The sequence below is a fragment of the Erithacus rubecula genome, assembly GCF_903797595.1.
Source record: "Erithacus rubecula genome assembly, contig: SUPER_Z_unloc_4, whole genome shotgun sequence".
Taxonomy (NCBI): Eukaryota; Metazoa; Chordata; class Aves; order Passeriformes; family Muscicapidae; genus Erithacus; species Erithacus rubecula.
This window is the reverse complement of record NW_027635670.1, coordinates 2,457,494-2,484,988: the sequence shown is the minus strand read 5'-3', so window position 1 is coordinate 2,484,988 and position 27,495 is coordinate 2,457,494. Positions and strand designations below refer to the sequence as shown.

Below are 27,495 nucleotides of genomic sequence, written 5' to 3'. Positions count from 1 at the left end.
CCACTGGTTACACACGCTTCACGACATCACATCACCTGGTAGCATTATCTTATCACAAAGTTTCTTGGTCACCTCTTTCCCGGGGAGCACCTACCTTGTGCCCGTTTCTCCCACGGTTCCTGCTCCGTAAGGCCCGAGATATCAATGCCCATTGTACTTTCTGTTTTATTCACTGTAGTTCCCCATTGCTACAAATGGCTCACCCAAGCTGGGACCTACGAGGCAGCACAAGGTGTGCAGACTGCTCCAGTGGCTATTCCCACTGGGTCAAGGAACCGGCCAGGAAGAGATGGGGAAAGGATCCAGGGGGTGATCGGGAAGAGTTCAGGGAGAAACTCTGGAATTTAAAGTGTGTACTCACCTAGAGGGTGAGTAGATCAGTTGGGGCAAATATGGGATGTGGAATATCTCTGGAACAAAGCAGGAGCTTGGGCCAGGTCAGGCGGCTCCTACATCAGCAAACTATTAATGTGGCTGATGTGAAACTAAGCACCCTGCTGGACTGGCCATGGATCACGGTACAAATGAAACAAAGAGTAAACTTTTTCAATTTCCTTATGTGGTTTTGCCACAAACACGCAGCATGTCTTTCATTTGGATATTCAGAAGAAAACCCCCAAAGGATTCAAGGATGTATCTGTATGTTAGACTATTTTTAGCAATGCATCCCTAAGACCTTATTCAGGAGGAAATTATTCTAGATACAAGACGCAAATATGTTTATAATTTGTTTTCCTAAATCCTTGATTTCTTTGTGAATTATTTTATCCAGAATTTCAGAAGACAACCACAGGACTCATAAAAATATGCTTTACCTTTAATTACAGTTTATAGTGAATACCAATATGACAGAAAATCACAAGTAATATACTGGAAATTGTTTTCCAAGTCAGTTATCTACATTTTTCTCCAACCAGCTGGCAACTTTGATTAGTAGTTTTCTCCTTTCAATATTTTCAAGTTTTGCAGATTCCAGTAGCATAGTAATGGCCTCTCTCTCATCCTCTTCCAAAGTAGCATTATAAAAAACCTGCAGCTGAAGAAATAAGCACATGAGCATAGTTTATGCATCACTTGCAGCAAGCAACTGTGTGCCTGACAGATGCTTTTGACAGAGGTGCACAGAAAAGGGGCAGATGACAGAGACTAAAGAGGGGGTGGGGGAAGGTTACTGATTTACACTAACGTGGGAAAGCTCCTTACATATCAAGAATGTGCCCTTTTGCTGTTCCTCTAAAATCCTTTCAAATGCAGCCAACTTCACTGGTACTGGTGGTACCACACTGTCTAGGACTAGTTGGGTAGAAGAATCCTCATGTGCTGCCTGTTCTACAATCACAGAACAAGAAATCTTTCTCATCAGTCTAATAGGCAAAAGACAAGAGAGGACTGGAGAATAGTAAATAAATATTTGGGGGAAGCAGTGATGAGAAAGCAATATGAGAAATTATGAGAATATGAGAAATTAAACAGATGTCAGTATGACAACCTAACAGGCCAGCAGCCCAAATGTTAGTATATTTTCAGTAGATATCAAGGCAGAGATTGTCTCTACAGAGAGACTTTATAGAGGAAAATGAGACAGTTATGAAAGAATTTATGGGGACTGTGCTCCAAACATGAAGATTTGGAAGACATCAACATTATGGTCAATGGTTGCTTTGAAGAACAAAAACTTGTATTTACAACTGGCAATGAAGTTGAGACTAAATGCTTCTCTATTTTACCTCTTGGATCTGTACATCTGTTTTGACAAATCTTCCCATGACTTTTAGTACATCATGCAATAATTCATGCCCATATCTGTAAAAAATGAGATAAAGTTCCTTGAAATAACACATTAGCAAATATACTAAATTTCATCTCATTTCAAAATATTTGCACTATTTAGTGATTATTTACTATGCTGCAAACACCAACTAAACTGAAGTTTGCAACTATGGACTGTTTTCCCTCTTTTAATATTCAATTCAGTCATTTGAGCCACATGAAATACAATTTTCATTTCCCAGTAAGATCTGGTATTTTGTACTTTGGTAATGTGAATTCTTTTAATGAAACAGATAATCTCTAAGCCCAAACTGAGCTAAAATGGGTAACCAGTAATGTGTTTAAAAAGCTGGTGTTCCTGCTGATATCCTGAGGGTGGCATATAAATAAACACTTGCACTATTCTTTTAGTTTGAAAAGAATGGAGCATTTTTCCAGCTAATTTCTCATCAATTTAGAACACAGGGAACAAGGGAACAAGCTGATATGACACAAATGTGCTACAACTTGCCTTTTGTAGTGTTAGCAATAATTTACACATTGAAATGCTCCTGAATTCCTGATTTTGGTTTTGCTGCCACTAATGGATCACAGTGGTCTCCTCTGCCATCAAAAGCAGCTGGAATGTACTGTGTCACAGCCCTGCTGCTTTTCAAAATTGCCAAGGAGAGAGGGAATCTTCAAAAAGACATCAAAAATACTTCCTTTGCTACACTCACAGTTTACAGCATTTACACCCACTTGTAAAATCCTAGTGGCTAAACTCACTTCTAGAGTCAGAATTCCTTGGGGTACTTAAAAGCACAGAAACAGTCATGAACAGACTAATTTCTAAAGTCTTCTGTGTTTGATGAGCCATTCTTTGTCATTAAACCCTGATCAGAATTAAATCCTTTGAAAACTTTGCTCTGCACACTTAATTAAATCAATCATTACAAATAGCTATCTCTGAAAGTACCTAACCCTAATCCAAATCTGCACCTGAATTTTACAGCTCAAACATAAAGACAGAGGAAGAAGCCAAAGAGCCACCGAAATTAAAGGAAGCCAAAACTTGTTGCTTACCCTTGACTTAAAAGTGGCCAATTTTCCGTGACAAATTCCCAGGCTATACGGTGCCCAATATCCTTAGTCATTACATGTGAGATGATGACTGAAGTACAATTGGAAGAAAATAAAGTGTCACTGAGTCCATATTGCAAGTATCTGTTAGAAAAGCAGGAAGGAAATAAACCTGTCACTTGCTGTTGCACAACAGAAATATACAGTATTGCAATCTGGAAATATAATCTGGTTCACAAGAGTTCCTATCTCAACAAATATCAGCATGTGTCACTCTGAACTGCGTATTCAGCTTAGGTTTTAACATTTGTCCTTTCACATTGACTCTTCACTTCTTAGTAAAGTGAGTGTATAAAATATCAAATGGACATGGATATGTTTCTTATTTTTGTGTCAGAAAGACAACTGTTCCTATCAGACTAGCTTGTGGAAGGACAGACTGCTGCTCTCCTTCAGGCAATTCACTTCACTGCGACTCAGATGGAGCCTGAATGTAAAAGTATTTTTTATACAAAAAGAACCTTTTTATAGGATCCCCTATGACAAGGCTCAAAGATCTTCATGAGGACTAATGGAGGATTTCAGAAGTATTTCAGGAATTGTCTTCTAATGGTGTCAGTAGCAGTGAATGCCTGAACATCTTGAAAAGTAATTATTCTCTTCGGTGTCTCAAAGTTTTACCTTGCATTCTTCTACTTCCAAATGAACCCTTTAAGAGATGTTTTCTCATAGGATCTTGCAAGCAGCTGGTTTATGGGTAAAGTAGTTGGGTTGGGTTTCTCCCCTCTGCATACCACCACTATGCTTAACATAATGCACAAAGAATTGTGAGGGCCAGGAAAACCACATCTTAACATTCTTCACCCCAAAACACTCCCTGAGTGGCATTTCAAAAAACAGATTGGCTCATCAGCTACTAAAGTACACGGAGGAAGAAGCTCATCACAATTCGCTGATTTACCATGGAATGGTGCTAGCCTGTTCCAAGGAAAAGGCAATTAAGCATCATAGTTTAAGAGGGAAATTAGTATAGCTGGTTGTGCGTCTCTTTGCAACATTTCTTGTCTTATTCTCAGTCATATTTTTCTGTCTTCCCAAATGACCACCACACTAGAGCAGGTGGCTGGAAGGACTAAAATGCTTTTTCCACACCTTTAGACCCGTGGGGTTTATGAGAATGTTTGAATGATAATTCTTTAGATCATCATTGCCAACATTACATCCCTTAACCAATGCTTTAGGTGATACATAATGATCCATTAGAGAATTCAACGTATTTTTACTGACAAAGATACAAATGCCAGTAAAAGAAAATAAACACATTGTTCCAAACTGTGTTCTGGAAACATTTGGACAAGATGCTTTGATACATGTCTTAACTTTTTGGTTGGCTCACATGGAGTTGGGACTTCAGACTTGATGACCCACAAGCTGTATTTGCAGAAGGATTGTTTATTTGCGTTTGTCCCATTTTTTATACTTGCTCCCTAACAAAACTCTTTAAAACTCTACCAGTGGTTGACAAGACATATACTTCTGTGGAGGCAGACCTTCGCCAGCTTTGCACAGTAAAGTATTTTTGTTCTTGTTCTTTATTTCTGCATACACAAAGATACACTTTGATCAAGATCACCTGTGAAGTAACCATGGCTCTTTGGCACAGCTCAAGGCATAGAGCAGAACATCTTCATCTTCCTCTATGGAGTCAGTGTGGTTGTACATTTCCCAGGCAAAATTCCATTCTTTATCAGTTCCCACTGCAATGCCATAGCAGGAAACTGTTCTTCTAATTAAAAAGGGAATTCTGCAAAGCAAAATACAATTTAAAGGTACTGTACTGTTGTAGAGGCAAACCCTGTTGTTAATGCATAACTGATGTTTATTTACAGTTAAAAGATACACAGTTAAAAGATACACATATATATGCAAATATAAAATAGAAGTGTAAATAAGGATAGGGAATCTAATTGCTTTAGTCATGATTTAAGCAGTTGAAAAGCATGCAGCTTAAAGGAAACCAAAAACCCCAATATTTTTCGAGCAGTTGGAACCAGACTATTTTGTGTACATACAGTGTCAATGCCACTGTTCCCACCACGACCTAGGAAATGGATCACACCATTAGAGTGTACTAATGCATGTATGAATCATCCCAGACAAACCTTTTCTAATTTTTTTCAGTGGATGCATCCAGTAGGAAAAGCCACTTACAGGGAAGAAGGAAACAGAAGGGACATTTTTCCATGCAACTGGCAGCCTTCTATTACTCCCACCCCAGGGAAGAACCCTCAACATGGCAATGAATTTCATAACAGAAACTAAATGTAAACATTACTAATACAATGCTCCTTATGCTGAACAGGAAATTTCTCCTGTAGCAATGATGTGTCCCTGACATTATGACACTGTTAACACTTTCCAGTGATAGCAGTATTCTACTATGTAGCTATCTGAAAACAGTTTGAACTAATGGTATTTTGAACTAATTCCCTACAGAAGAATGGGTCCCGTTGCTGCACGCAAAACATTTGACTTCCCTATGTCATACTGTTAGTCTGCTTATTATTACATTTAGCCAAGATTGTGAGTAGAGGAGTAAAAATTATCCTCCCTGTGATCAGGGGATACACTTGGAAAAACAGATAAGTCTCTGATCAGAAAAGCCATTCTTCAGGCCCAAAACTGGAAACAGGAAATTCAAATTTAAATGCTACTTAAAAATTCCTGAATTTCAGCAGACTATCCTAGAGAAAATGAGGATGATGACAACAGAGTTATTTATTCAGGAGAAAGGCTATATGACACCAATCTTTAGAGTACAAGGTAGAAAAAAGGAAGTTATAAATTTTGGAGACAAAGGACTAGCAGGAAAGAGGGAGAGAGTCAGAGGTGTTTTGCATGACAGACACCACTTGTTAGTGAAAAGGCAAAATGCAGGGATTTTGGTAGTTATGTTGTAGGTGGGGGATTTCACTGTCATGCTAACAGAAAGTGTGAGCATGTTCTATATTTACTTTTAAAAATAATTTGGATTCATTTACCTAGATATTTGCTGGAACATAAGGGATTTGCCATAAAAAATGAATGTAGAGTAGTTATGTCATGCTAAAGTATTGTCCTGTGAGGAATCCCTCTCTAACACATCTGAGTTACAGGGTTTGTTTAATAATCTTTTCATAATGTTGCAGTAAGAGTTCATGGTGAGGTAATAACAGGGTAAAGCTATTTTGCTCAAAGTACAGTCATTTATTTTGCTACTGAAGCTGTTCTAATAGTTGCAAGACAATGTTGATTAATAAGTGTAAAGTTGTTGTGTGTGAACAGACAGGTTCTGTGTATCATTTGGCTGTGCCTCTAATGTACAACCTTTGAAGCAGGCTGGATGGGCAGCCTGCTCTGAGGCAGTGGTTTGCTGGCTGGTAACATCTGTGCTGGCCCTGATGTGGTTTATGTTGTGTCCAGTATAGTCCAGAAGAGCTTGAGGTTATATTAAGTGAGGGGTGTGACTTATTAATCTTGAAGATTTCCCTGGGAGCAGCTGTGTGATCTGACCTTACTGGCCTGCCAGGATCCCTCATTTCTACATCTTGGGGAAGATGCAAAAAGCTCCTGGAAAGCAGGGCGGGTTGTTTCATACTGTTCTTTTGGAACCAATCCAGAAATGACATGGTCATTTCTTAACTTTTGGGGGTAGTAGCAGCATATGTGAACTTTTAGTAAAAAAGTAAAATGGATAGAAATGCTGTCCCTCCCCCATGCTATTTTCCTTCTTTCAAAAGGCAAGCCAGTAACAGGACCTAAGAGAATACATTAATTTAGCAAGCTTCACTACACTCCTACAATGAAAAAATAGTAAAACTGAGAAATTGGCTGGGGATTACAGCTCTAGTTATTTCCATGAAACAGATAAAAATGCACTGTATCAAGTCCAGTTATGTTCTGCCAGGAAGAGTTTGGCAATGTTCAGCTGAAAGTTGATCACACAATCTGAAACAGAAATGCGTTACTTCGTTCCACAGATGTGAGAATCCTTCTGGGCTCTACCTGTGGCAAAACAGCTGCAGTGTGCTGTTATGAATTTGCTCTCAGCATGGAGAACAAAAGAGCATCTAAAGGGATTTTTCTGTGAAATATGGGTCAAAAGTGTACTGTGCCTGTTTCCTTTCCTACCCTTCATTAACTGCATGGGAACAGTGTTCTGTCACTTGAAACCCAAGAAGTGTCCTATCTTCTATGGGGTTTTCTCCTTAAAGCATAATTATTTTCTCACTTAAACAAATTCAGAATTTCATTTTTTCCACGCATGTAGCCCAGTAAAATCCATTTTAACTTTTCTCAATGCCCAGAAGTACAGCAAAATTAATATTCTTTGTCAAATTCTAAACCAAATCAGCTAACATATTTCACTGACTTTTCAGCTATTCAAGTTAAACAAGAGATTCAAATGCTATTAATAGGGAAAGATGACTATTTTGAAAACAGACTGACAGTTCAGCACAGCATTATTGCTTTTAGTGTGGAATTGCAAGAATACAAAATGTGTGTATGTAGGCTATTTAAACTTTTCAGTCTAACTACAAAACTCAGTTTGGCTTTTATGAGGATGATCACTATGAAGCTATTTTAGAAAACTCAAATATAATAGTGCAAGTTCAGTTTCTTTAGCCATCTACATGTATCAACATACATCAAATAAAACAAAATATTTATCACAACTACAACAAATAAAAAGAAACTTTAAATATTCACTCACCGGTGCCAACACTATTTGATTATTGCATAGAAAGACATCAAAAGAAAGAAGGAGGAAAAAAAAGAGTAAGAATTTCAATACATTGAATTTTTGTTTTTTTAATGACGAAATACTTGAGTACAGAAAGCCTCTTTCTGGGGGAGTCCATTCTCACAGACCAGACACCTGACCACTGGTCTCCAGTGCCAGAATAAGGAATGTTCCCAACACCTCTTTATATGAACACAGAACATGCAAGGCACCTTGATGGGCTCACTGTGGGCAGATGGCTGTATCATGCAAACATCACTCAGTATTGTTAAGAAAAGCTTAAAAACTGAGTTGGTGTACATGACCACCTGAAGGCTGTATGACAGCAAAGGGACTGGGCTATATAGGATATTAGCTCTAACAGGAGGTTCACCTGTTACATGGCTAACCAGATTTTGGTCTTCATGGCAAAATCTGTATCCTTCAGCCTGGAAAGTCTATGTAAAAAGCAGCAATCATGAAATCATCATAAAGCAGGAATTTGTGGAAGAGGAGGAGGTTGGGCAGACAGAGTTGTCTTAAATTCTATCAAGAAATAAGAGCAGTGTACAGAGGCACTTTTCACTCTGCCTGTCTCTTGTAGCAGCCTTTAACTTTCCACCTCCCTTAGACATGCACACCTCTACAAGCAGATCACTGCTCTTACTTGTACTCAGGGCTGTCCCTCCACTTAGCAAACAGTTCAGATGACAGGTCCAAACAGTCTTGGAGGCCCAGCCAGCACACTGTTGCCATAAGTTTTTCCAAATACATTCTTGAAGAGAAGTTAAAACAGTAAGAATAAACCATATGCATACACCACATTTGCAGTACTTGAACTGTGCCGGACCACCACACTTTCAGAACATGATGCCATTAACCCACAAGAACCTCTACTACAAACAATTGAGTTTTAATAAAATAATTAAACAAACAATAATGGTCTCCAGATGTTAATATTAGTGGGTTTTAGTGAGGCAACCAATGTACTATATTTTCTGTAAGTTTTTTGTGTGGTTTATATGTCTCTTTGAAGTTTTAAGATACTAGTTGTGTCTAGTCCAAATTACTCTGATATTTATGCCTGTGGCTGCAGTGGCCTATCAAAATGAAGTATTTAAAAATTTTAGTAATTGATCCAAAAATCATATCATAAGTTCATTGCTGTCAGTTTTATTTCATCTAGCAGCAGCCTTTTGGGCCTGCTCTTTGACAAACAAGAGCTACCACTAAGATCCTTAAACTATCATCCCTTATGCTCCTGTCCTGACAGTGCAGTTTCACTGGAGGTGTCATCATAAAGAGTACACACTTACAGGACAGTAAAATAACAATTCAGTTGCATTCACACTAGGTAGAGATTTTTTCCTGTATCTTGTATTTAAATTTACACGAGCAAACTGCAATGTATCAGAGTCAATTACACCAGAAAAAAACTCTTAATAAAAGCAGGATACTTACTGAGCAAAATAATCATCTTCCAAAGCATCAACATTTTGACGGATAAAACCTGCATAATAATGGTATATTGGCAACATTCTCTTTAAAAGGTATTTCTTTTAAAAGAAGGGAAAGAAAAATTACTTTCATTTAGATACAAGTTTTTATTTTCCTTATTTACTCAGAATTATCCTGAAAATTTACCACTATTAATGTCCTGAAAACACAGGACATTAAATAAAATATAAACTGGGTCTAAAATGCAATATACCTGTACTCCAATTCAAACTGGCACATTACCATTTCACATCACTAGAACCTCTGAACTTATTATGGAAGACAACAAATTCTCCAAGAAACAGGAAAAACCCTTTTCAATAGGAAATACTTTACTCTTCTCACTTATTTTAACATGCCTTTATTTTTTAGAACTTAAGAGAACTAAAACTGTGGGATTGTACTGCAAGCAGAAATCTTCAAATAGAAGTCAAGGAAATGTGCCAATACCATCTCAGGCAAGTCAAGCATGGGAAAGAATAATTTCATTGAGTGTGTAAACACAGTTCCTTCTTTCACTCAATGAAGGTGAATGGAAAGCAGTATGAAGCACAAATACTATATGCCTTTTATACATAGCAGTGTTGGTCTTTTCACTTACTACTGACTGATAGTTCTATTTTCCAGATTTGCAGTTTCAAAAAACCAAGGACAAAGCTTAATGTAAAGACTGTGAATGTATTTCTGCATTTCAATAACAATCAACTCAAGATTCAACAAGACTTATCATTGACTAATATGTATAATTAGGCACCTCCTACTATTTAAAACAAAACAACTACTTGATAAAAGTCATGTAAAAGGACTCACAAGCATTCTGACTCATCATAGTCACCACTACATTATTTTAAATTTAAAAAGTATTACTTTTAGACTAATGTGTTTGCACAGCCTAATATCTTTGGTAACTAATAAAATGGTCATACCTTTAAAAGTGGATATACTTCATGGTTCTTCAGTGTGCTTTCCAATTTATCAGGTATTAGATTTAACAATACCATATTCCATATGAAGAGTTCATCTTCTCTGGCAAGGTATTTTGTTAGCTCAAGTGCTGTTTCAATTGGAACATATCCAAATCTATGTAAAAAACAACAAAGCAAAACAAAAATCCCCACATATTTTAGCATACTTATTCACATTAATTGCCTACCCCACATAAATCTGTTTGTTTATGAAACAGGCAATAAAACATCAGGATACTATGTAGAAAGTAACCTAGAAAAAGCCCCGGGAAAAAAAACAAAAAAACAAACAAAAAAAAACAAATATAAAGCAATGGTGATTTTAGGAGCTGAACTCTTAAAACACTTATTTAGGAGTCCTGTGCCACTATCAAACCAATAGGCCAGGCATGGCAGCATGCACACTGTGTCTGCTGGTGGCTGCAGGATATGGTACAAACACATTGACACCATGTGTCTGTCCCACAGAATCAAAAAGAAAAGCACCACTTTAGTTATAATACAACTTATTTTTTTTACATTGTGAAACAACTTATTTTCATTACATGTTCTTTTCTGGAATATGTAAAAGTCGAACAATTTAATTCATGTGCACACTATTTGTGGAATTGACAACTTCAGCATGGCATTTCTGTCCCTCAGTGTGGAATAAGCATGGAATACATTTTTTCACAACAAAATTCCAAGTCCCTCTCCTCAAAAAAAAAAAAATTTTTTTTGGTGTACTTAACATAGCAGCTCTGAACTTCACAGTTACATTTCTTGTTAGCTACTAGTTCTGAGCTCTCTTATGAGAAAGGACATTTTTATGGGAGACGAAATCAGATTTTTACTTCCTCCTGTCAGAGGTTCTTCCAGAGGCCCGAAGCAGGGCAGTGTGCTTGGGCCACCTCGTCCCTGAGATCCCTGATCACAGGCACACCCTCATCACAGGTGTCTGGTGCTTCTGGTACTCCTGGTGCATGTGGGGCACAGACACACTTAGTGCTTCTCAGCTCCCTACAGCACTGCTGGCCTCTTTAGCACCACTGACCTGAACAACCAGGTCATGACTCATCAACTGAAATTAAAGAGGTTTGGACATTTGGACTATTTTTTTTTTCCATTAAAACAAATGCAGGTTAATCCCTAAACTACTCATGGCAGTGCCACAATTTAAAATAATTTCCTTGGAAACAAAACAAAATTTTGAAGTAAATCACTCAGCATTGACAGAAGAAGGGATTAAATAACACCCCCACCATTTTGTGAGAGCAATAGCTCTTATGAGGCACACATGGGTAGGAATGAAGGAAGCAGAAGCAGAAATTTTGAGTGTAATCATATTGTTTAATCAATTTCAGTAACATATTGGAAACATACTTACTCTGTCAGTGCAAAAACATCATCTATCAGCTGGAACCTACTGACAGCGGGAATAGCCTGCAGAAAGCATTCATGTAGTGTTAGTGGATTTCAACATACCATTAAGAGTTTACAAAAAGTTTTTCAAGGTTTCAGAAGGATCCCTAACAGGTTTTCTATATCAAAACATCGTACAAAACATTGCAAAATGTATCCTGCATTTTAATCTGAAATCATTTATCTGTTTTAAGAGATATTTTTATGTATATACACACAGAGCTCCATAATATAATTATATATTATGTTGTATATAAATATGTAACTACAGTACATTAACCAGAGAATTTCAGGACTCCTCTTACTCTCATGCTGTAATTAAAATTAAAGCATGGAAATGCCACATTTCCTAAAAATATCCTGATTACAAAATTTTGGTACATTTTTCCCTTTTGAGGTTTAAATACAGAATCTGTACTCAATGCAGAGCAGTGTGTCTAGCACTGCCATGAAATAAATGACCGAGGCACAGCCATGGGTGTACCTCTGTCTACAGCTCATGCTCTTCTGGCAGGACTGCTGTCCTCCTTGTGCCCTCCCTGTTCCAAACCCTGTGGTTTGGTTACTGCTCCAGCAAACATTCCCCCTGACAGCTGGAAGCACAAAGCAGGGCAGAAAGGCAAAAAGCTGAAAGCCAGCAGGGTTTGGGCTGACTCCCTCCAGGGAGGAATGTGGAGCTGGGTGGAAGCTGTGTGTTCTTGTTCTGCTTCTTGATACCAAGAAATATTACACACAGCATGACCACACGGAACAGATGGTTTTGCACAACTGCTACCATGAGCACTTCCTACCAGGAAGCATTACCACAAAGGACAAGCAGTTTGACCACAGTGCCACCCACGGCACTTTGCACAGCTGTGGTTAGTAAGGCATAGAATGAACCCTGATTTTGTATATGGGTGGGGATTGTGAGAATTTAACACAAAATTGTAGGCACAGATCAATGTGTCTGTCCTCCTCACCCTTTCCGGAAGGGATGCCTTATGGTCAGGCTTGTGCCCTTGGCTATGCCAAATGTTGTCACTCAAGAAATTAGGCTTGTGATTGCCACCGTATTGTTAGTACTACCCAAAACTGTTCTGTAGTTAATGCACTTATCACCATCAATCCAAAATAACTACTTTGTTGCCTTTAATAACCCACGCTACTCCTGAACCTTAGTGACCAAACCTATAATTAATAGACAATCCCTGCACCTCCTATCCAGCCCATAGTTACATTTTTGCAATACTTCATGGTGCCAAAAAAGGGTCCCAAATCAGGACACGCCCAATGTCCTGATGGTGCAGATTTGCTGTGAAAGGAAGAAGCCTGGAAGAAACAAAGCACAGTGCTGTAGGAAAGTTTAATGTGCTCTGATCAGCTTTGTGTCCAGACTTTCTAGAGGAAGATTGTACTGATTACTGTTAGGTCAAAAGGTTAAATTTTCTCCCTTTTGCTGCCAGAACCAATGAGTTGACATTACTGCTTCAGCCTCTGGCTGACTGTGGGTTTAGGCAACATTGAAACCATGCAACCCCATATAGAGTCACATTTGTTCTGTACCACCTTCTCCTTCAGATCAGGCCACGGCAAGTCAAAGGTATTCTATGTCAGTGTCTACAGAGAACTGAAAGAGCTCAAATAGAATTGATTGGAACTTCTAGGAAAATCATTCACAAAAATCCAAAGCAAACAAATGGGGAAAAAAGCCCAAAAATCCACAAAAGCCCAACCAGCCAAATAACCAACCTGAAAAACTGAACCAAACTAACCAAACTGAAAAATCCACCTAAAAAATATCAGGTTGTTTGTTTTTTTAAAGTCCACAGGCAGAAACATTGTGGTTTGACAAAACGTAGAAATAACTCTGGTAATTTTCCTTCTTCATGGTTACTTTATACCAGCTAAAGCTCAGTCCCACATTCATACTGAAAGCTCAATGAAACAGATTTAAGGAGAGCAGAAAACCACAAGCAATTGACACAAATGTGAAGACAAAATGTAATGTAAAGGTGTTTTTCATGCTTATGTGAAACGCTTCAGGCCTGTTATCATCACTACAAAAAGCCAGTGACTTCAGTGGTGCAATTGTGAGTTTATCATTATTCCAGGTTTCCATCAATTTGATTCCAGGTAAAAACTGCATGAAAAAATATATGGAAAGAGTCTGCTCATAAGCTTGAGAAAACAAACATGATCTTACCTTTGGGTCATCTTCAAGCAAACGTGCTAATCTCTTCAAGTTTAATTGGTCATAGTTCACTCTGTAGTATCCACTTATATTTACATTTAACAAGATCCAGTCATATTCTGATTCTGACACTTGCATTTCAGGAAAATTTTCTGTAAAGTGACATTAGAATGCATCATTTTGTTTTCCAAGCACTGCTTCTTTTGCATGTATGAACAATGGACTTGGTGTTCCTCTGAGATATGAGACACAAGTTTGAGACTGGACTCTAAAAGAATTCCCCCAAACTCAATGCACTTGAGATCTCAGCTCTGCACAGCAGATTGCCTTCAACAAGCCAATGATTCCTCAGGTACTGAGCACCTTGAGATTCTAAGGGGTAGCTGGAAACCCACTTTGCTCCAGCCCTTTAGCTCAAAGGCAGGTGAGGGAGTTCAGAGAGTTTACCCAAGAGTAAGCTCTCAGGATGAGGAGCAATACCCTCCCAGCCATTGTAGGACATGGACCCACGGGACACCTGCTGCTCCCAGCTCCAAAACACAATGCCCAGGGAATCACAGAAGAACTGACCACCTACCAGTATTCAGATAAATGCAGATCAAGAAAAAAAACCCCAAACAACTGGTAAGTTTAACCGAGAGACAAGAAAATGCTTATTTTAAAGATGACAGTCTCACAGTCCTTTTGAGTTACATCACTCACTAACAGTTTCCTCCCGCAGTCCTCACTTATTCATATGTTCTTGCCTGATTGACTACTCCTGAGAGCTTACTGTGCATTGGAGGGGCCAGTGCAGCCTTGAAGGCTCTAGGCTGCTTCATCAGAAGAGTATTCTGTTTTCATGTCCTGATTTGAGAAGGCAGACTCTGTTAAGACACTAAGTCAATACTGGTGACTAGTCTACACCCATCAGTGTAGCTTTACTCTGAACAGAGGACCGAGACTCCAGTGTTTAGACAGAGCAAGTACTGCAAGATTCATCTTTGCAATGCAATATACATGCATTTTTTACTAATTTGCCTGTCTGTATATAGTTGAATTAATAATCACTCAAGCTATCTTACTGCCTGAAAAAGAAAGGAAGTAACTTTTAATCACTGCAAACAGAGGGTGGAGAGCTGCAATACACACAACATATTGAAGATTTGTCCTTAAGCATTCTACTGCATTAGCATTAGCCTGTGCATCTTCTTTTGACTCATCTAAAACCTGATACATGGCTTAATTGCCAAAGCAAAATAATTACCCATTTTAACGATCATACTTCTTTCTCAAAAAACCCCCAAAGCTGTTGGGAAGCACTGAGTTAAGAAAGAACTGAATTTTTTATTTGGTTGGAGATACCCATATAATCACTTTCTATAATAAAATTTTTTTAATCCTATTATTTTGATAATTTTAAAATTTAATTTGCATAAACAAATTAAATTAAATGCTGCTGAAAATAGTGATTTTCTGTTGTTACAGACATTAATGTGTTACAATATCTGGGACTTCCCACAGCCAGTATTAATTCTTTTCAGTCTTCTGTGTACTACTTGAGCTGATAATTTTCTGGTATTTCACAGCTGAGATCCTGTCTATACTCAAAAGCTTGTATTAACATCAATAAGATCTCTTGGGGGAAAAATATTACAGAAGCATGAGGACCGAAGTTTGGGATTTGTGTAAAAAAATATAAAATTAAAATTTCTGTGGAAATTTCTCTACTCATAATATGTGTTGTACCATATTATCAAAAACTCAAGCTAACACTGAAGTTTGATGCCAAATCAAAAAGAACATTATATTGACCTAATTGAAAATCTACTGCTATTGTAACATAAAATCATTACAATGGATAAACAGAGACATTTCTGTCTTAAAGCTTTATCTCCCTATTCAATTCAAATACATAATCTCTTTTTAAAAGACTTTGGAGTGTTCTCATAAGTTTGGTTTTATAATGTTTTATATTACTTACTGCTGCTTGTATCTAGCCAGGTTAAGGGCTGTGATGATCCATTTCTCATCCAAGAAATAGGAATAATCCAGGTGTTGCTTAACAAATAAAAGTATATGATTAAAATATAATAAATATCCCCCTTAATTGCTGCTAAACCACAGTGCAGATTAGTTCCATCTTACAATAGCATCCATCTACCTTCTGTCCTCCCTCATGCATGCAACCTCATCAGATAATGGTACTTTTGCTGGATCAGCATTTACATTCTCTAAAATATAAAGTTACATTTAATAAGGAGGAGTTTTGGCATGGCTTTAAAAATTTAGGAGTTTTAGCATGGCTTTATAAAGGCCCTTATATTAATGTTATTGTTCAGTGCTAGATATTTCAACACCATTGTCTTTCTATGCTGTCTTTCCTCCTCCAGGAGGTAATTTTATTCTCCTCACTTTTTACACTTCATCCTGTTTCTGGAGACATTAAAGTTACTTTTCAGAAGCACATCTACAAAAAAAAAAAGTCCCAGGAAAGCAATACAACAGTCTTTCCAACAGCTGTAATTTCTTTTCCAAGGAAATGTAAAACTCCTTTCTGGTAAAAGAGATGAAAGCTTCAAATGCCTGAAAAGTTCTGTCATATGGGTCCTGGGCTTTCTAATACCCACATGGTAATTTGTGCTTGCTGACTGTAAAGGACTTCACACTTGTGATGTGGAATTCTTTATCTGAGCTAACCAAGAATATTGAATGCATTAATGCTTTGCAGTTCCTGGAGATCAGGAGCAAAGGAAACTCTGTAGCTCTTGTCAAATTGTCTTTTTTCTGTTTGTATTACCAGCAATAATTTCCAAGAAAAAACTGCTTTGCATTTTGCTCTCCTTTACACTTTTTCCTCACATGACAACTCATCTCATGAGCTCCATCCATGCACCCCAAAACTCATATTAATTGCTCCTTCATAAATATTCACACCCTAGCCAGGAGTTTCCAAAGTGGGTGACAAAAGGCATCTATTTCTATCATCATTTTCAGACATTTAAATAAGTTTTCAAAAGCCCCAGGCACTTAGCAATGCTCACTGGCAAGAACTTAAAACTGTTCTGCTCTGAGAAAGGGATCATTTATTTAGGTATTTAAATGCATCCCTTTTATCCTTGTCAGGCAGCAGACACTGGGAATATGTGCAATGGAAAGAAGCTAAGCATGGTTCATCCAGGCCCTAGTCTGGACACCTAAGGGATGAGGAAAGAAAAAAATTCCAGGCAAAAATCCTCCCTGCAACACACTCATCACCTACATCTGTCTTTATTATTATGTGAATGGAAAAGCCACTATTCCAGAGGAAAGCAACTTCTGGGCTAAACAAGCAGAATTTGCAGAACTGTTGCAAACTCCAGCAAAATCTCAAACAGATTTTACTTGACTGCTCATCACAAGAAAAAAACACAAGTTAAAAAATCAGATGGTCAAAACATGTTGTTGTAACAAGAATTTCCTGTAAAAAACATGAATAAAACATACAATAAAATGTAAAATATATGTGTGTATGTATATATAAATATATATATATATAATAAAATGTAAAAAACATACAATAAAAGCATGAGCTAAACCTACTTGTAAGAATCAGTACTCTTTCTATTATTTTTATTAAAAAATTGCTCCTGTCTGACTGTTCCAGTAGTTAGATTTAATGTTAAGACTGGAAACCCATTTTGGCATGTCCAGGAATCCATTATTTGCTTTACAGGTGCTGGCAGCTGAACTTCATCCTGTGCATCTACAACCTGAAAGAGAAATTAGAAATATTTATGATGACAGGTGCTTACTGATATTGCTTCAGTGGATCTCTGGAAGTGTTTCTAATGTAACAGAGAAAATAAAGCTTAGCAGCTTACTGGTCTTTGACTCATGAAAAAAATCAATGCAGCAAAGTTCAAGGAACCTTTTGATATTCTAACAAAGACATAAGACAGGCACAAACCTTTTTCAGGAATTATAAAATACTGAGATGACATTTTTCATTCTACAACCTGCTGCTAACCTTTCCCTTTTTAGTGTTAATATACTTACACATCTCTATGGCTGTGACAGACTTGATTAGTTAATTTCATTCAAATAAAACTGATGGAACACTAATATTTTTAAGTGACACAATAAGCAAACTGAATTAGTGAAGACAAATTGAAAAATACATTAAGCTGGAGCCCCAGCTAGTGTGAATTGGTACATTCTTCACTGGCTTAAAACATGTGGTAACCTTGCATATCTTCCCACTCTAAAGACAGAGTCTGCAACACAAACAGGAAGGTGGATTTAAAAAAAAAAAATAACCTAATATAAGCATCTGTTTTCTTAGTCAGATCTCTGCCAAAACCAATGAAGGGTGAAATGCTGAGTTACTGCCCTGGGTATAGACTTTGCTGGATCTGTGACACACCAGCATCTTGAATCAAGCCCAAGGCATCACACACACTGATCCAGCAAAACCTAAGCTCCAGAACAATAGGCTATGCAATTTCATGTAGGCTTATGTAATTACCATGAAACCCAAAACTTCGCCTGGTCCTGATTTCCTGTCTCATCTCTCTACTCCTTGTACTCAGTCCCACTGATCTTATGTGCAGCAAAGCAGCCAAATAACCACTTGAGAAGACATTAGCTGAAATAGCCAGCAAAGCAAATTTTATGTAGTAGAAAGACTGCACTACAGATAATCACATTTCAATGAAATACTTTACACCTTAAATTTGGACTGTGCCAAACACCAGAGAAAGTATACTAGAGATATAAAATGAGTACCATCTGGATGTGGGTCCAGAGATCATCTTGATTAGCATTTGAGAAGGAAAATTCTTTCAGATACGACTGTGAGGAAACAAAGAGAAACATCAGAATTCATGGAGATAAAATGAATACCATCAGGAAGGCAAGCCATTTGTACAACTGACATTTTCAAGCTTATAAATGAAGATGAAGAGGGCTGTTTTTTTAAACTTACCGTAAGTGCTCTGACAAACAACTTTTCAGTCAGGAAGCCAGAAAGCATCCAGGTTATAGAAGCCCCCTGGAGTACAAAAAAAAAAAAAAAAAAAAAAAAAAGTCTGAGAAAAAATGAATTGTTATTGCAATTACTGTCGCAATATTTTTTCAAATGTTCCAGAGATGCTAGTTAGTCTAGACCTGGTGTGGGAGACAGGAATGTGACATGTATGCACTGAGTTCATGCAGCAGCAGCCAGTTTATAGATGAGGGCTTTTACACCCCCTTTTATGGGGGGTCCAAATTTCCCACTCTGACAGACGTGATTGGTTGGGCTCTTAACTCTGCCCAGCTGAATGATATGGGTGCTTCCATGGTTCCAAGGCATTGGCTTTGTTTGAGATTGAATTCCTATCATCTCATACCTGGGGTACATGCTTACTTCTACTGTCCAACGAACACCAGCAAACCAGGCTGGTCGAGTTGGTGTCTGTCCAGCCAAATTACCTGTGCAGCCATACACCAGCTATAGTTGTCACATACACCCACACTTCATATTTCACAGAGGTTAAAAATGTTTTTTAACCACTTCCTTCACAGCCAAGTAGATTTGCAACACTCAATAAATTTGCATGAGCAGCAGAAACACATTTTGAGTGACAAAAGAGTTTTGTTCAACAGTTCCATCCAAATTTACCTTGAACCATTAGCTTAGAATCTGTGAGAAATGGGAAGAATGTTCTATTTTTTTACCTTGCTGTATGTGATGTTGTCAAACAGAGACATTAAAGAAAATGATCCTTTGATCTTGTCTTCACTCTCTGACAGTGATCGAGCTATTCCACTGTCCTCCCTTAAGACAGGTTGCACAACATGAGCATAAAAGATTTTATCCTGCAAGAAGAAGACAACTCTAAGTGAGCTGAACAGAAGATACTAGTCCTTTGGAGAGAATGAGGAATATGGAATTAGCACTATTATGAATCATTTGTCTATAAGCAAACTCCCCCACTCCCCAACTTTCTCATGACATACAAGGGACCTGATCCCAACATTTTCTACATGCAGCATTAGTGCTCAGTGAAAATATTACATCTTCAAAGTACCATGTGCTTGGGTCTGACAGTCAATTACAGTGTAATCCTCAAGAAAAAAAAAAAATCAACTATATTAAACAGCAAATGAACAAATACTGAAAACCAAAAGCCTGCATTTCATTTACTTCTGTCATGAATATGGCAGCATTTTCCTCCTAAAATTTCCCATTTTTTTCCTGTAACCCTGAGCAATAACCTAAAACCTAAGCTACTGAAAGTACCAGGGTTCAGCTATGTGGCATTGCTGCTGTCACCCAGTGAGAAATACGGAAGGAAAACAGCTCCTCAGAAAATGCCTCCTCAATAAATGTCACCTGCCACGGTCAACAGCTCAGAGAAGGGACTGGGGCACCCCTCCTGCAAGAACAGGCTAAGAGAGCTGGAACTGCTCAGCTGGGGAAGAGAGGGCTCAGAGGGATCTCATCAGTTGTACAGCTGCAGGAAGGCTGAGCAGAGGACAGAGGCAGGCTTTTCCAGTGGAGCACAGTGGCAGGGCCAGAGGCAATGGGCACACACTGAGACACTGGAGGTTCTCTCTGAACACCAGGAAAACCTTTTCCACTGTGCAGGCAGCCCAGCATTTCCCCAGGTTGCCCCAAGAGGTTATGGAGCCCACGTCCTTGGAGACATTCAAAAGCTGTCTGGGCACAGTCTTGGGCAGCTGGCTCTTGAGTGGCCCTGCTGGTGCAGGGAGGCTGGACAAGATGATCTGCACATGTGCCTCCTAACCTCAGCCATTCTGTGACTCTGTGAACACCTATGGCTCAAAAAACTGTGCAAGAAAGACCTATATTCTTGCACCTGTGTTATTAATTCTGCATTCCCAAGGCACATTACCTAGCTGCAATGTATCAAACAGAATTATTGCCCAGGATTAAAATTTACTTATGGACAAAAATGACAACTGCTGATTTTTAGAAAGCCAAGCTTCTAAATTAGATTTCAAAGTAAAAAGAATTCAATAATTTATTTCCAATTTAAAATTTGGAGGCCTTTACACTTTTCAGTGTTATTAAGATGCTTGCTGCACTGTAGAGAATAAAGTGAGCTGTTGTTGAAATTCAAAGATGAAGCTAAGCACATCCCATGACATAGAAATCCTCCTGACAAAATTTGTTTGGCATGCCTTTTTAGTTTCCATTCAAACTTGCAATTAAGAGCTTTGGTAAAAGTGAAAAGGAAATTGACAAATGGTGTTTTGACTCAGCCAGATAAAAAGCAATCCAGACTTAAGGCCCTTCCTTCCTCCAGAAGTTGATGGCACCACAGACAGATATTTAAGATTGCTCAGGCAAGTGCATTTCATCTCATGGCTGCCATTAGCAGCCCCTATCCATCTGTCTCTGAATTTAACAATGGATGGAATCTTCTGATATGCTGTGGGATTTATGCTTGTTCTCATTTGGGCAGAATGGGAAGGAATTTTACCCTGATGTTGGATTAGCTATGTGCATTATATTTGTCTTATCTACAGCCAGATATCCAGGACCCAATAGGGTAAGCAGACTTAAAATGACCCAGCCTAATCTCTGCCTGGTGAAGATATCTGAGGACTGGGATAATTAGAAAAGAGCTTGGCAGGTGAGGAGGAAAACCATCACCTACAACAGGACCCAGGAGAGAAATCTGGGTTTGCTATGTGGCAGATCTAGGGCAAAATATCCACTCCTTGCACCAGCTGAGGAGAGCTGGATATGATCACATATTCTCCAGATGCTGTCCCAGACAGAGGCTACAAGGAAAGAATCAAGACCTGCTGGTCTTTCTCCCAGGAGTGAAGTTTCTAGCAGCACTGCTTAATTACCTTCCATCTCCTGCACCTTCCTTTCCTTTGCCCATGATGGAACTTTGCTAGCAAGTGTTGGTACTTACCAGTGAAAGCTTGGGCTCCACAAAGGTAGCTCCCAGGTATTCAAAGTAAGATGCCAGGCCCTCGTTGAGCCACAGATCATTCCACCAGTTCATTGTAACCAGATTTCCAAACCACTTAAATTGGAAGAAAAAATATCTCAAAATCTCCTAGGAGTGCTGTTTTCATGTTTTTTTGCAGGTGAAACACACAGGCTAAAGTAACAATATTTAACATCTACATATAAATTGAGTAAAATACTGAATGTTCTTTCAAATAGTGAAAATTCAGTATAAAAATAAATACTTCAGCAAAACTCAGAGCAGTAATTTTTTTAAATTGCTTCATCTATGATTTCATACCATAAGTGTCAAACTCAGTGTATTATGTAATTTTTATAGAATATTTAATTTTAAACACTTCTCAATATAAGTTAAATTTCTAAAATATCATACCAGGCTTGAAAGTAGGGTATTTATCAAGAAATTTTAAAAAATCATCTTTCCATGCTCTTAACAAAGTGAGGTTGTCGGAGCAATGATACACACAACTGGTAAAATAACCACTTTGATAACCTGCAAATCTCCCTCATGTACTTGCCCTCATGGTAAGTACAGAACTTCCAAAACAGCTGCTCTGTACTTTTATCTGGCATTTAATTAACAAAATACTGATCATTTCTGGATTTATATTTTATTTGCTAATTCTTAAAACCCAGAACTACAAGTCTATTTTTAAATCAGTTTTAGCTACTGATATTTATTTAATCGGCCTGCAGTAAAACCACTCTGTTCACCTGAAGGTCTGTGAAGTTACAGACCTTGTCAGAAAGGCATAAAAGTGCCCTAGCCATATTAAGCTTTTTTGCTGATTTTACTAAGTGCAAATAGCTATTGCTCTGGCAAGTAACAGGAAATTAAACATTGTCAATAAGGAAGTGCAACTGTATTATCATTCCAAATTATGTAAGAAAGAATTTGGAAATCTCTATGAAAGCTGGGGAAAGATCCAGTTACAGTGCAAAGTATGTTCATGTTAATTTTGTTCAATTGTACTGTGGGGTGTATCTTAGAGAAAAACTATCTTTTGCAGTATGTACATGCACTGCCACTATGAAAGAATCCTGATGAACCCACAATGAATGTCCCAACAAAGTACTAAATTTATTGTATAGAGAGTACTGTCATCCCTGCATCCCTAAAGCATCTTCTTTCTTGCAATTCAAGTACTGTGTAAGGAAAAAAAGAGTATCCCACAAAGAGTTTTGTATCAATGAGTCCTGTACAATAAGTACGCAGTCTTTAAGCTGACAGAATCTACTTTTAACATTGTTTTATCAGCAGAACATATGATTAAATAGGCTTTCAGTGCTCTAGTTCTCCCAGTCTCTGCTGTTACATGATTATTTTGCTTCTATAATCAGTAACTGCATCATCAGCAACTGTGAGGAAACAATCTCATAGCAAATACATGCACAGAATTTTTTACCACATGCCTGGTGTCCTAGTTCATGTGACACAATTAAGGCAATAATTGCCTTCCTGCTTGTGAATTCATCACTTGGGAGGTTCATCAAGGATGCTTCTTGGAAAATCATTAGCCCCCAGTTTTCCATACCACCTGCTCCAAAATCAGGCAGCGCCACCAGATCTAAATTGATTCAAACAGACACACATACACAAAAAGTTACCTTAAATATTTTCATAAATAAAATGCTCAGATGATTTTAATGCTCACATTGGCTCAGCACCCCTCTGAAGGATACCACATTGTAGTGCTTCTTTGTGGTATTACAGCAACACTTGCAAATGATCACTGAAATTTTTTCTTGTTGTGTTTTCTACCTGTGATGCCGTTCTTTCAGGAATTCTCATAATTAATTCCTGCAAAGCCCAGATCTGTACTGGATCTTCTACATACAAATGTTCTGAATGAAAATGGGGTTTAGAAGAGAATATATTCACTGCTGGCTGTCAGAAATCTACCTCTGTGAGCTCCTCTTGTGTTTGGATAAAATAAAAATTACCTTTCTCTTCAGCCCAGCAACTGGCAAAAAGAAGTCTTGTTCTTTCAGCTGCGTGAGTAGAGGTATCTTTTCCACTCTTGTTTAAGAGGTGCCTTAGAAAGATCATCTCTTTATTTACACAGTAAGACTGTAACCTCTGTGCTGCCCCTTCTGCATTATGCACAGCATTAGTTTTCCAGTCCAAACATGTGACCCAGACAAAACACCAGGGTCTTAAGGAAAGACATAGTGCTTAAACTCAGCAGCAAAGATCAAAATTTGGGAAAAAAAAAGGTATGCAGAACATTTAGAGGTAGCTGACCACAAGAAAGCTGCAGTCCAAAAGCAAGGCAATTAATGCAAGCATGGTGCTGAATCCCATCACAGGTAGGCTGCATCTCAGCTGGGATTATTGTCTCCATCTACAGAAAAGGAATTTCACTTTTGCTGAGGCAGCCCTTATCCAGCCTCGAGGCAAGAAACTTCACTTACAACTGCATTAAAATCAGGTGTAGACAAACCCTTAAAGACCTCCGGGTTTAAATGTGTTTACTCTTAATTTCAAATTTTGAGTTTGCAATAGAAATCTCTTGCATTTACAAGGAGGCACTCTTGATTGGTCTAATTTTACTATTTTTTAAGTGAAACTTCAAAGACACTGGGAAATCCAATGTGTGCTGCATTAGAGTGGGGATGGTAATGGTATTAAAGCCTTCTCTGAAGCTGAAATCCTACCTAGCAGAAGTGTACAACTTCCTGTTAGGAAGTTCCTCTGCTTCTGTTGTGTAATAGTTTTATGTTAATGAATTAATGTATCGACATTTCTGCTAAACAGAAGAATACAAGCATGAAACAGGATAATCTACAACCTTGATTAGCTCATAAGATTACTAAAAGGAGAAAATTTAAAGAGTGAAGACTGTATATATTGCATTTTCAAAAAAAAGTGTAGTGAGTCATTCTGCAAGTTATTAGAAATATACTGGGAGATAATAAATTTACACAGATTAGCATTTATTTATTTCAAGTGCCAAATTACAGATTTGACAAATCAACAAACTATACAGTCAAGAAAAGCGGCAAATTCCTTTCCCTCAGTCCTGCAATCTGGTAAAATCCCTGGCAGCTCCAAAATTAATTTTAGATAAGAACTGCTTTCTGTCTTCTCAGTATTCTACCGATTTTCCCATAAAATTTATGCTGAAACCCTTGGGAATCCAAGTGCAAGTAGCAAAAAACTGTACAGTGAAACTGCATGATGTCCTAATTTTTCTTGACTGAAGCTTGATTGAACCAACTTATGCAATGCCCATTTGAAGTAGAAACAATGTTTTCCTGCAGGGCAGTCCTCCCTGTTTTTCTGGGGAGGAATGTGCAGGAACATACACCCCAGGCAAGACAGGAAGACACCAAAGAAAACAAGGAATGCTTTGTGGGGACACAGGCTACATACAGGCAGCTTGGATTTACTGGGAGGACAGAGGAGCAAATCCTTGCATGTTGTGGTCTATGATCCCAAAGACAGACACGTGACTGAACTACTCCTTTATCTCCAGTTTGTTGTCCCACCTGCCCCTTTTATTAGGAAAATTGGTTTTAAAAGAATGAGTGGAATGCGAAGGTAAGAGTGCTGAATTGAGGTTAATAAAAGCCACAAGACAGAAAGGAAAATTCAGTGATTAAAAGTTTAGGGATTTTATTTCATGAATGTGGTAAGCTGTAAAAGAAGAGTCCTGGGAAAAAAAACCCCATAGCTTCTGTGAACATTACACCATCAGCAGCCATTTCTGATCCATTTCAGAAAGCAAGCCATCTCACCTGTCTTTGGCAGAGGGTAGCTGACATTCAGTATGTCTTCCAGAAATGAAAATATTTGGCCTGTGATATTTAAAGCATAGTCAAGATACCCATTTTTAATTGCCTCCTTCCGAGCCCAAATACGTATCTGCAATAAAACAAGGAAGAATTATTTTAAACCCTAAACAACCCTCACATTTAATTTGCATCTCTTCTGTGAGTCATTGTTGCACACCAGACCATGCAATGAAGCTTTTAATTAATAAAAAAAAAAAAACAACCCAGCTGAGGTTTTACTGGACCTAACAAAATGCAGCACAGTCCCTGATCCTGCTAAAATCTAGGAGAGCTTCAGTACTTCAAAAGGATAAAGATTTGAATACAACTATACATTGCAGGAACAAATGAAGTTATAGCTTTTATTTTCTTAAGTGAAAAATGCTGTAAAACTATTCAGAATTGCACATCTTAAGCCAATGTATCCAGTGAGTGTGTCTGAGTGGCAAGCTTCCATTTAGCCCACCTGAAGAGAGAGAAATAGATGTCCAGAGAGCTTTTGCAGTCTCAACACTCACATTTGTCCTCCTGAACTTTCTCCCAGACCACTGGCCTCCCCTTTGCTGGAGAGAGCAGGTGACATCTGAGCAGATGACATCCATACCTCTGAGTGATGAAGGCCACAGCAGCAAGAAACCTTTCCTCTCCTGTGTCTGGTACTGACAAGAGCAGCTGCTTGCCCAAAAATGATGGAGTAGCCTGAGAAAAGGTTTATATCTCTATCTTTGAACAAGACACTCCCTGCCAGATGCCCAGAAGCTCAAAACCTTCACATTTCTTGCATCTAAATGCAATGCATGATCTCACAAGGAGCTGCAGAGCCAACCCTAAGTGCATAATTGGGAACCATCAGTATCTAATTCATAATGAAAAGAAAAAAAACCAAACACTTAAGCATATTCAATCATCAGAGGCCTTCTTTTCAGCCAAGGCTTCAGAAGAGATTCAAAGAACTGATCACTTCATTTTGCAAAATCTAAACACAACTAGCATCTTAAAACCCTTATCCTAGTATGAGCTTTGAGTGTTTCAGATTACCAGAAACCTCAAAACAGGCACAATATTATGCTCACACAAATACTGTGGAGGATAAACTGACATCTCTGTCCAAAACCAATGGGTTAAATATGCTCTCCACTCAATCTCACAAACACAGGTGGTGCCTTTTCCCTGTGAAAAACAGCTTGTTTGAATACTCTGCTCTGTTGAGTCCTGTCAGTCCAAGAACTAGGCCCAGGAAAAATCCACCACAGCCATAGCTGTAAATATCCAACAAGGTCAACATAGGAGATGGCAGGTCTGACACACTAAATCCAATCTTCTCTTTAAAAAAAATACAACACTCTTCTTTTGAGACAATCTCTGCACTGTCCACTTACATTGTCCCACCTTTCCCCAGTAGGCTGAGAGTGAACTAACCATAAAGTGCTCTCATTTAATAAGGAGACCAAGTAAATTCTGTCTTTAATAGCTGTATGCTTGAACTTACTATTTATTTTGGAAAAACTTGATACATTTTTTCCCTGTTGAATTTGAGCAAAGGCAGAGAAACTGAAGCAACTTCTGCCCATACACTGTTTTTTTTTTTTTTTTAACTGATCTCTCAACAAGCCTTGGCCATATGAGTCCAACAGCAAAACTGAATACTCATAGATGAAGAAACTTCAAACCTAAAACAGTCACTTTTGGAGGCTAAAAAATGTGCAGACTATGGAACAGAAGGTTAGTATACTAGTATACAAAATGTTTGGAGCACAGTGTTATTCCTACTGATGTCCCCATGTGACTTCTCCAAGGACCTTGAGGAACAAGGCACCAGTGAACCACTGAACATCAGTGGTTTGTCACAGCAGTGGAAATGGGTGTGTTTTCCAACTAAGACACTTAAGAAAGTAAGAAGATTGTGAATTACAACCAGTACTTTCTGCAGAGTAGTTGCTCCTAGGCCATGCATAGGCCACATCCACTTGTGCAGTTGTATGAAATGAACAGGACAAGACAATAAACTAATTGTCCCAAGGGAAAGATTTCTGCAGAAATATCTATGGGACAAATGTTAGCAGCAGTTTTGCAATGTAAGCAGATAGTTTGGGAATGGTATTTAGCACAGTTAATGTCTGTGATGTCTTCAAAC

At 38.2% G+C, this 27,495-nt stretch overlaps 1 protein-coding gene and 1 long non-coding RNA gene across 6 annotated transcripts in view; one reads left to right on the top strand and one right to left on the bottom strand.

Moving 5' to 3' along the window:
- Positions 1-796: 796 nt before the first annotated feature.
- The window catches only part of LVRN (laeverin), a 33,909-nt gene continuing 7,210 nt past the window's right edge, over positions 797-27,495 (bottom strand). Inside the window, exons 4-21 of one of the 5 annotated variants that reach the window (XR_013777294.1) lie at positions 25,326-25,452; positions 22,998-23,152; positions 21,526-21,639; positions 19,310-19,450; positions 18,576-18,641; positions 18,377-18,442; positions 17,192-17,361; positions 15,594-15,670; positions 13,643-13,782; positions 11,423-11,478; positions 10,018-10,171; positions 9,056-9,150; positions 8,262-8,369; positions 4,466-4,636; positions 2,836-2,976; positions 1,728-1,803; positions 1,204-1,329; positions 797-1,036 (exon numbers count right to left, since the gene is read on the bottom strand). Coding sequence is in view for 4 of the 5 variants with exons in the window: in XM_079331546.1 (XP_079187672.1) it covers positions 890-1,036; positions 1,728-1,803; positions 2,836-2,976; positions 4,466-4,636; positions 8,262-8,369; positions 9,056-9,150; positions 10,018-10,171; positions 11,423-11,478; positions 13,643-13,782; positions 15,594-15,670; positions 17,192-17,361; positions 18,377-18,442; positions 18,576-18,641; positions 19,310-19,450; positions 21,526-21,639; positions 22,998-23,152; positions 25,326-25,452 (2,004 nt within the window). In the remaining variant the exon portion in view is untranslated. Of the gene's footprint in view, positions 1,037-1,203; positions 1,330-1,727; positions 1,804-2,835; positions 2,977-4,465; positions 4,637-8,261; positions 8,370-9,055; positions 9,151-10,017; positions 10,172-11,422; positions 11,479-13,642; positions 13,783-15,593; positions 15,671-17,191; positions 17,362-18,376; positions 18,443-18,575; positions 18,642-19,309; positions 19,451-21,525; positions 21,640-22,997; positions 23,153-25,325; positions 25,453-27,495 lie in introns of those variants that run through there. The other 4 variants (XM_079331547.1, XM_079331546.1, XM_079331548.1 and 1 more) reach the window with 4 other exon arrangements.
- LOC306814985 lies at positions 13,847-17,482 on the top strand. The gene is made up of 2 exons (XR_013777295.1): positions 13,847-13,982; positions 17,325-17,482. It is a non-coding gene; the product is annotated as an uncharacterized lncRNA (long non-coding RNA).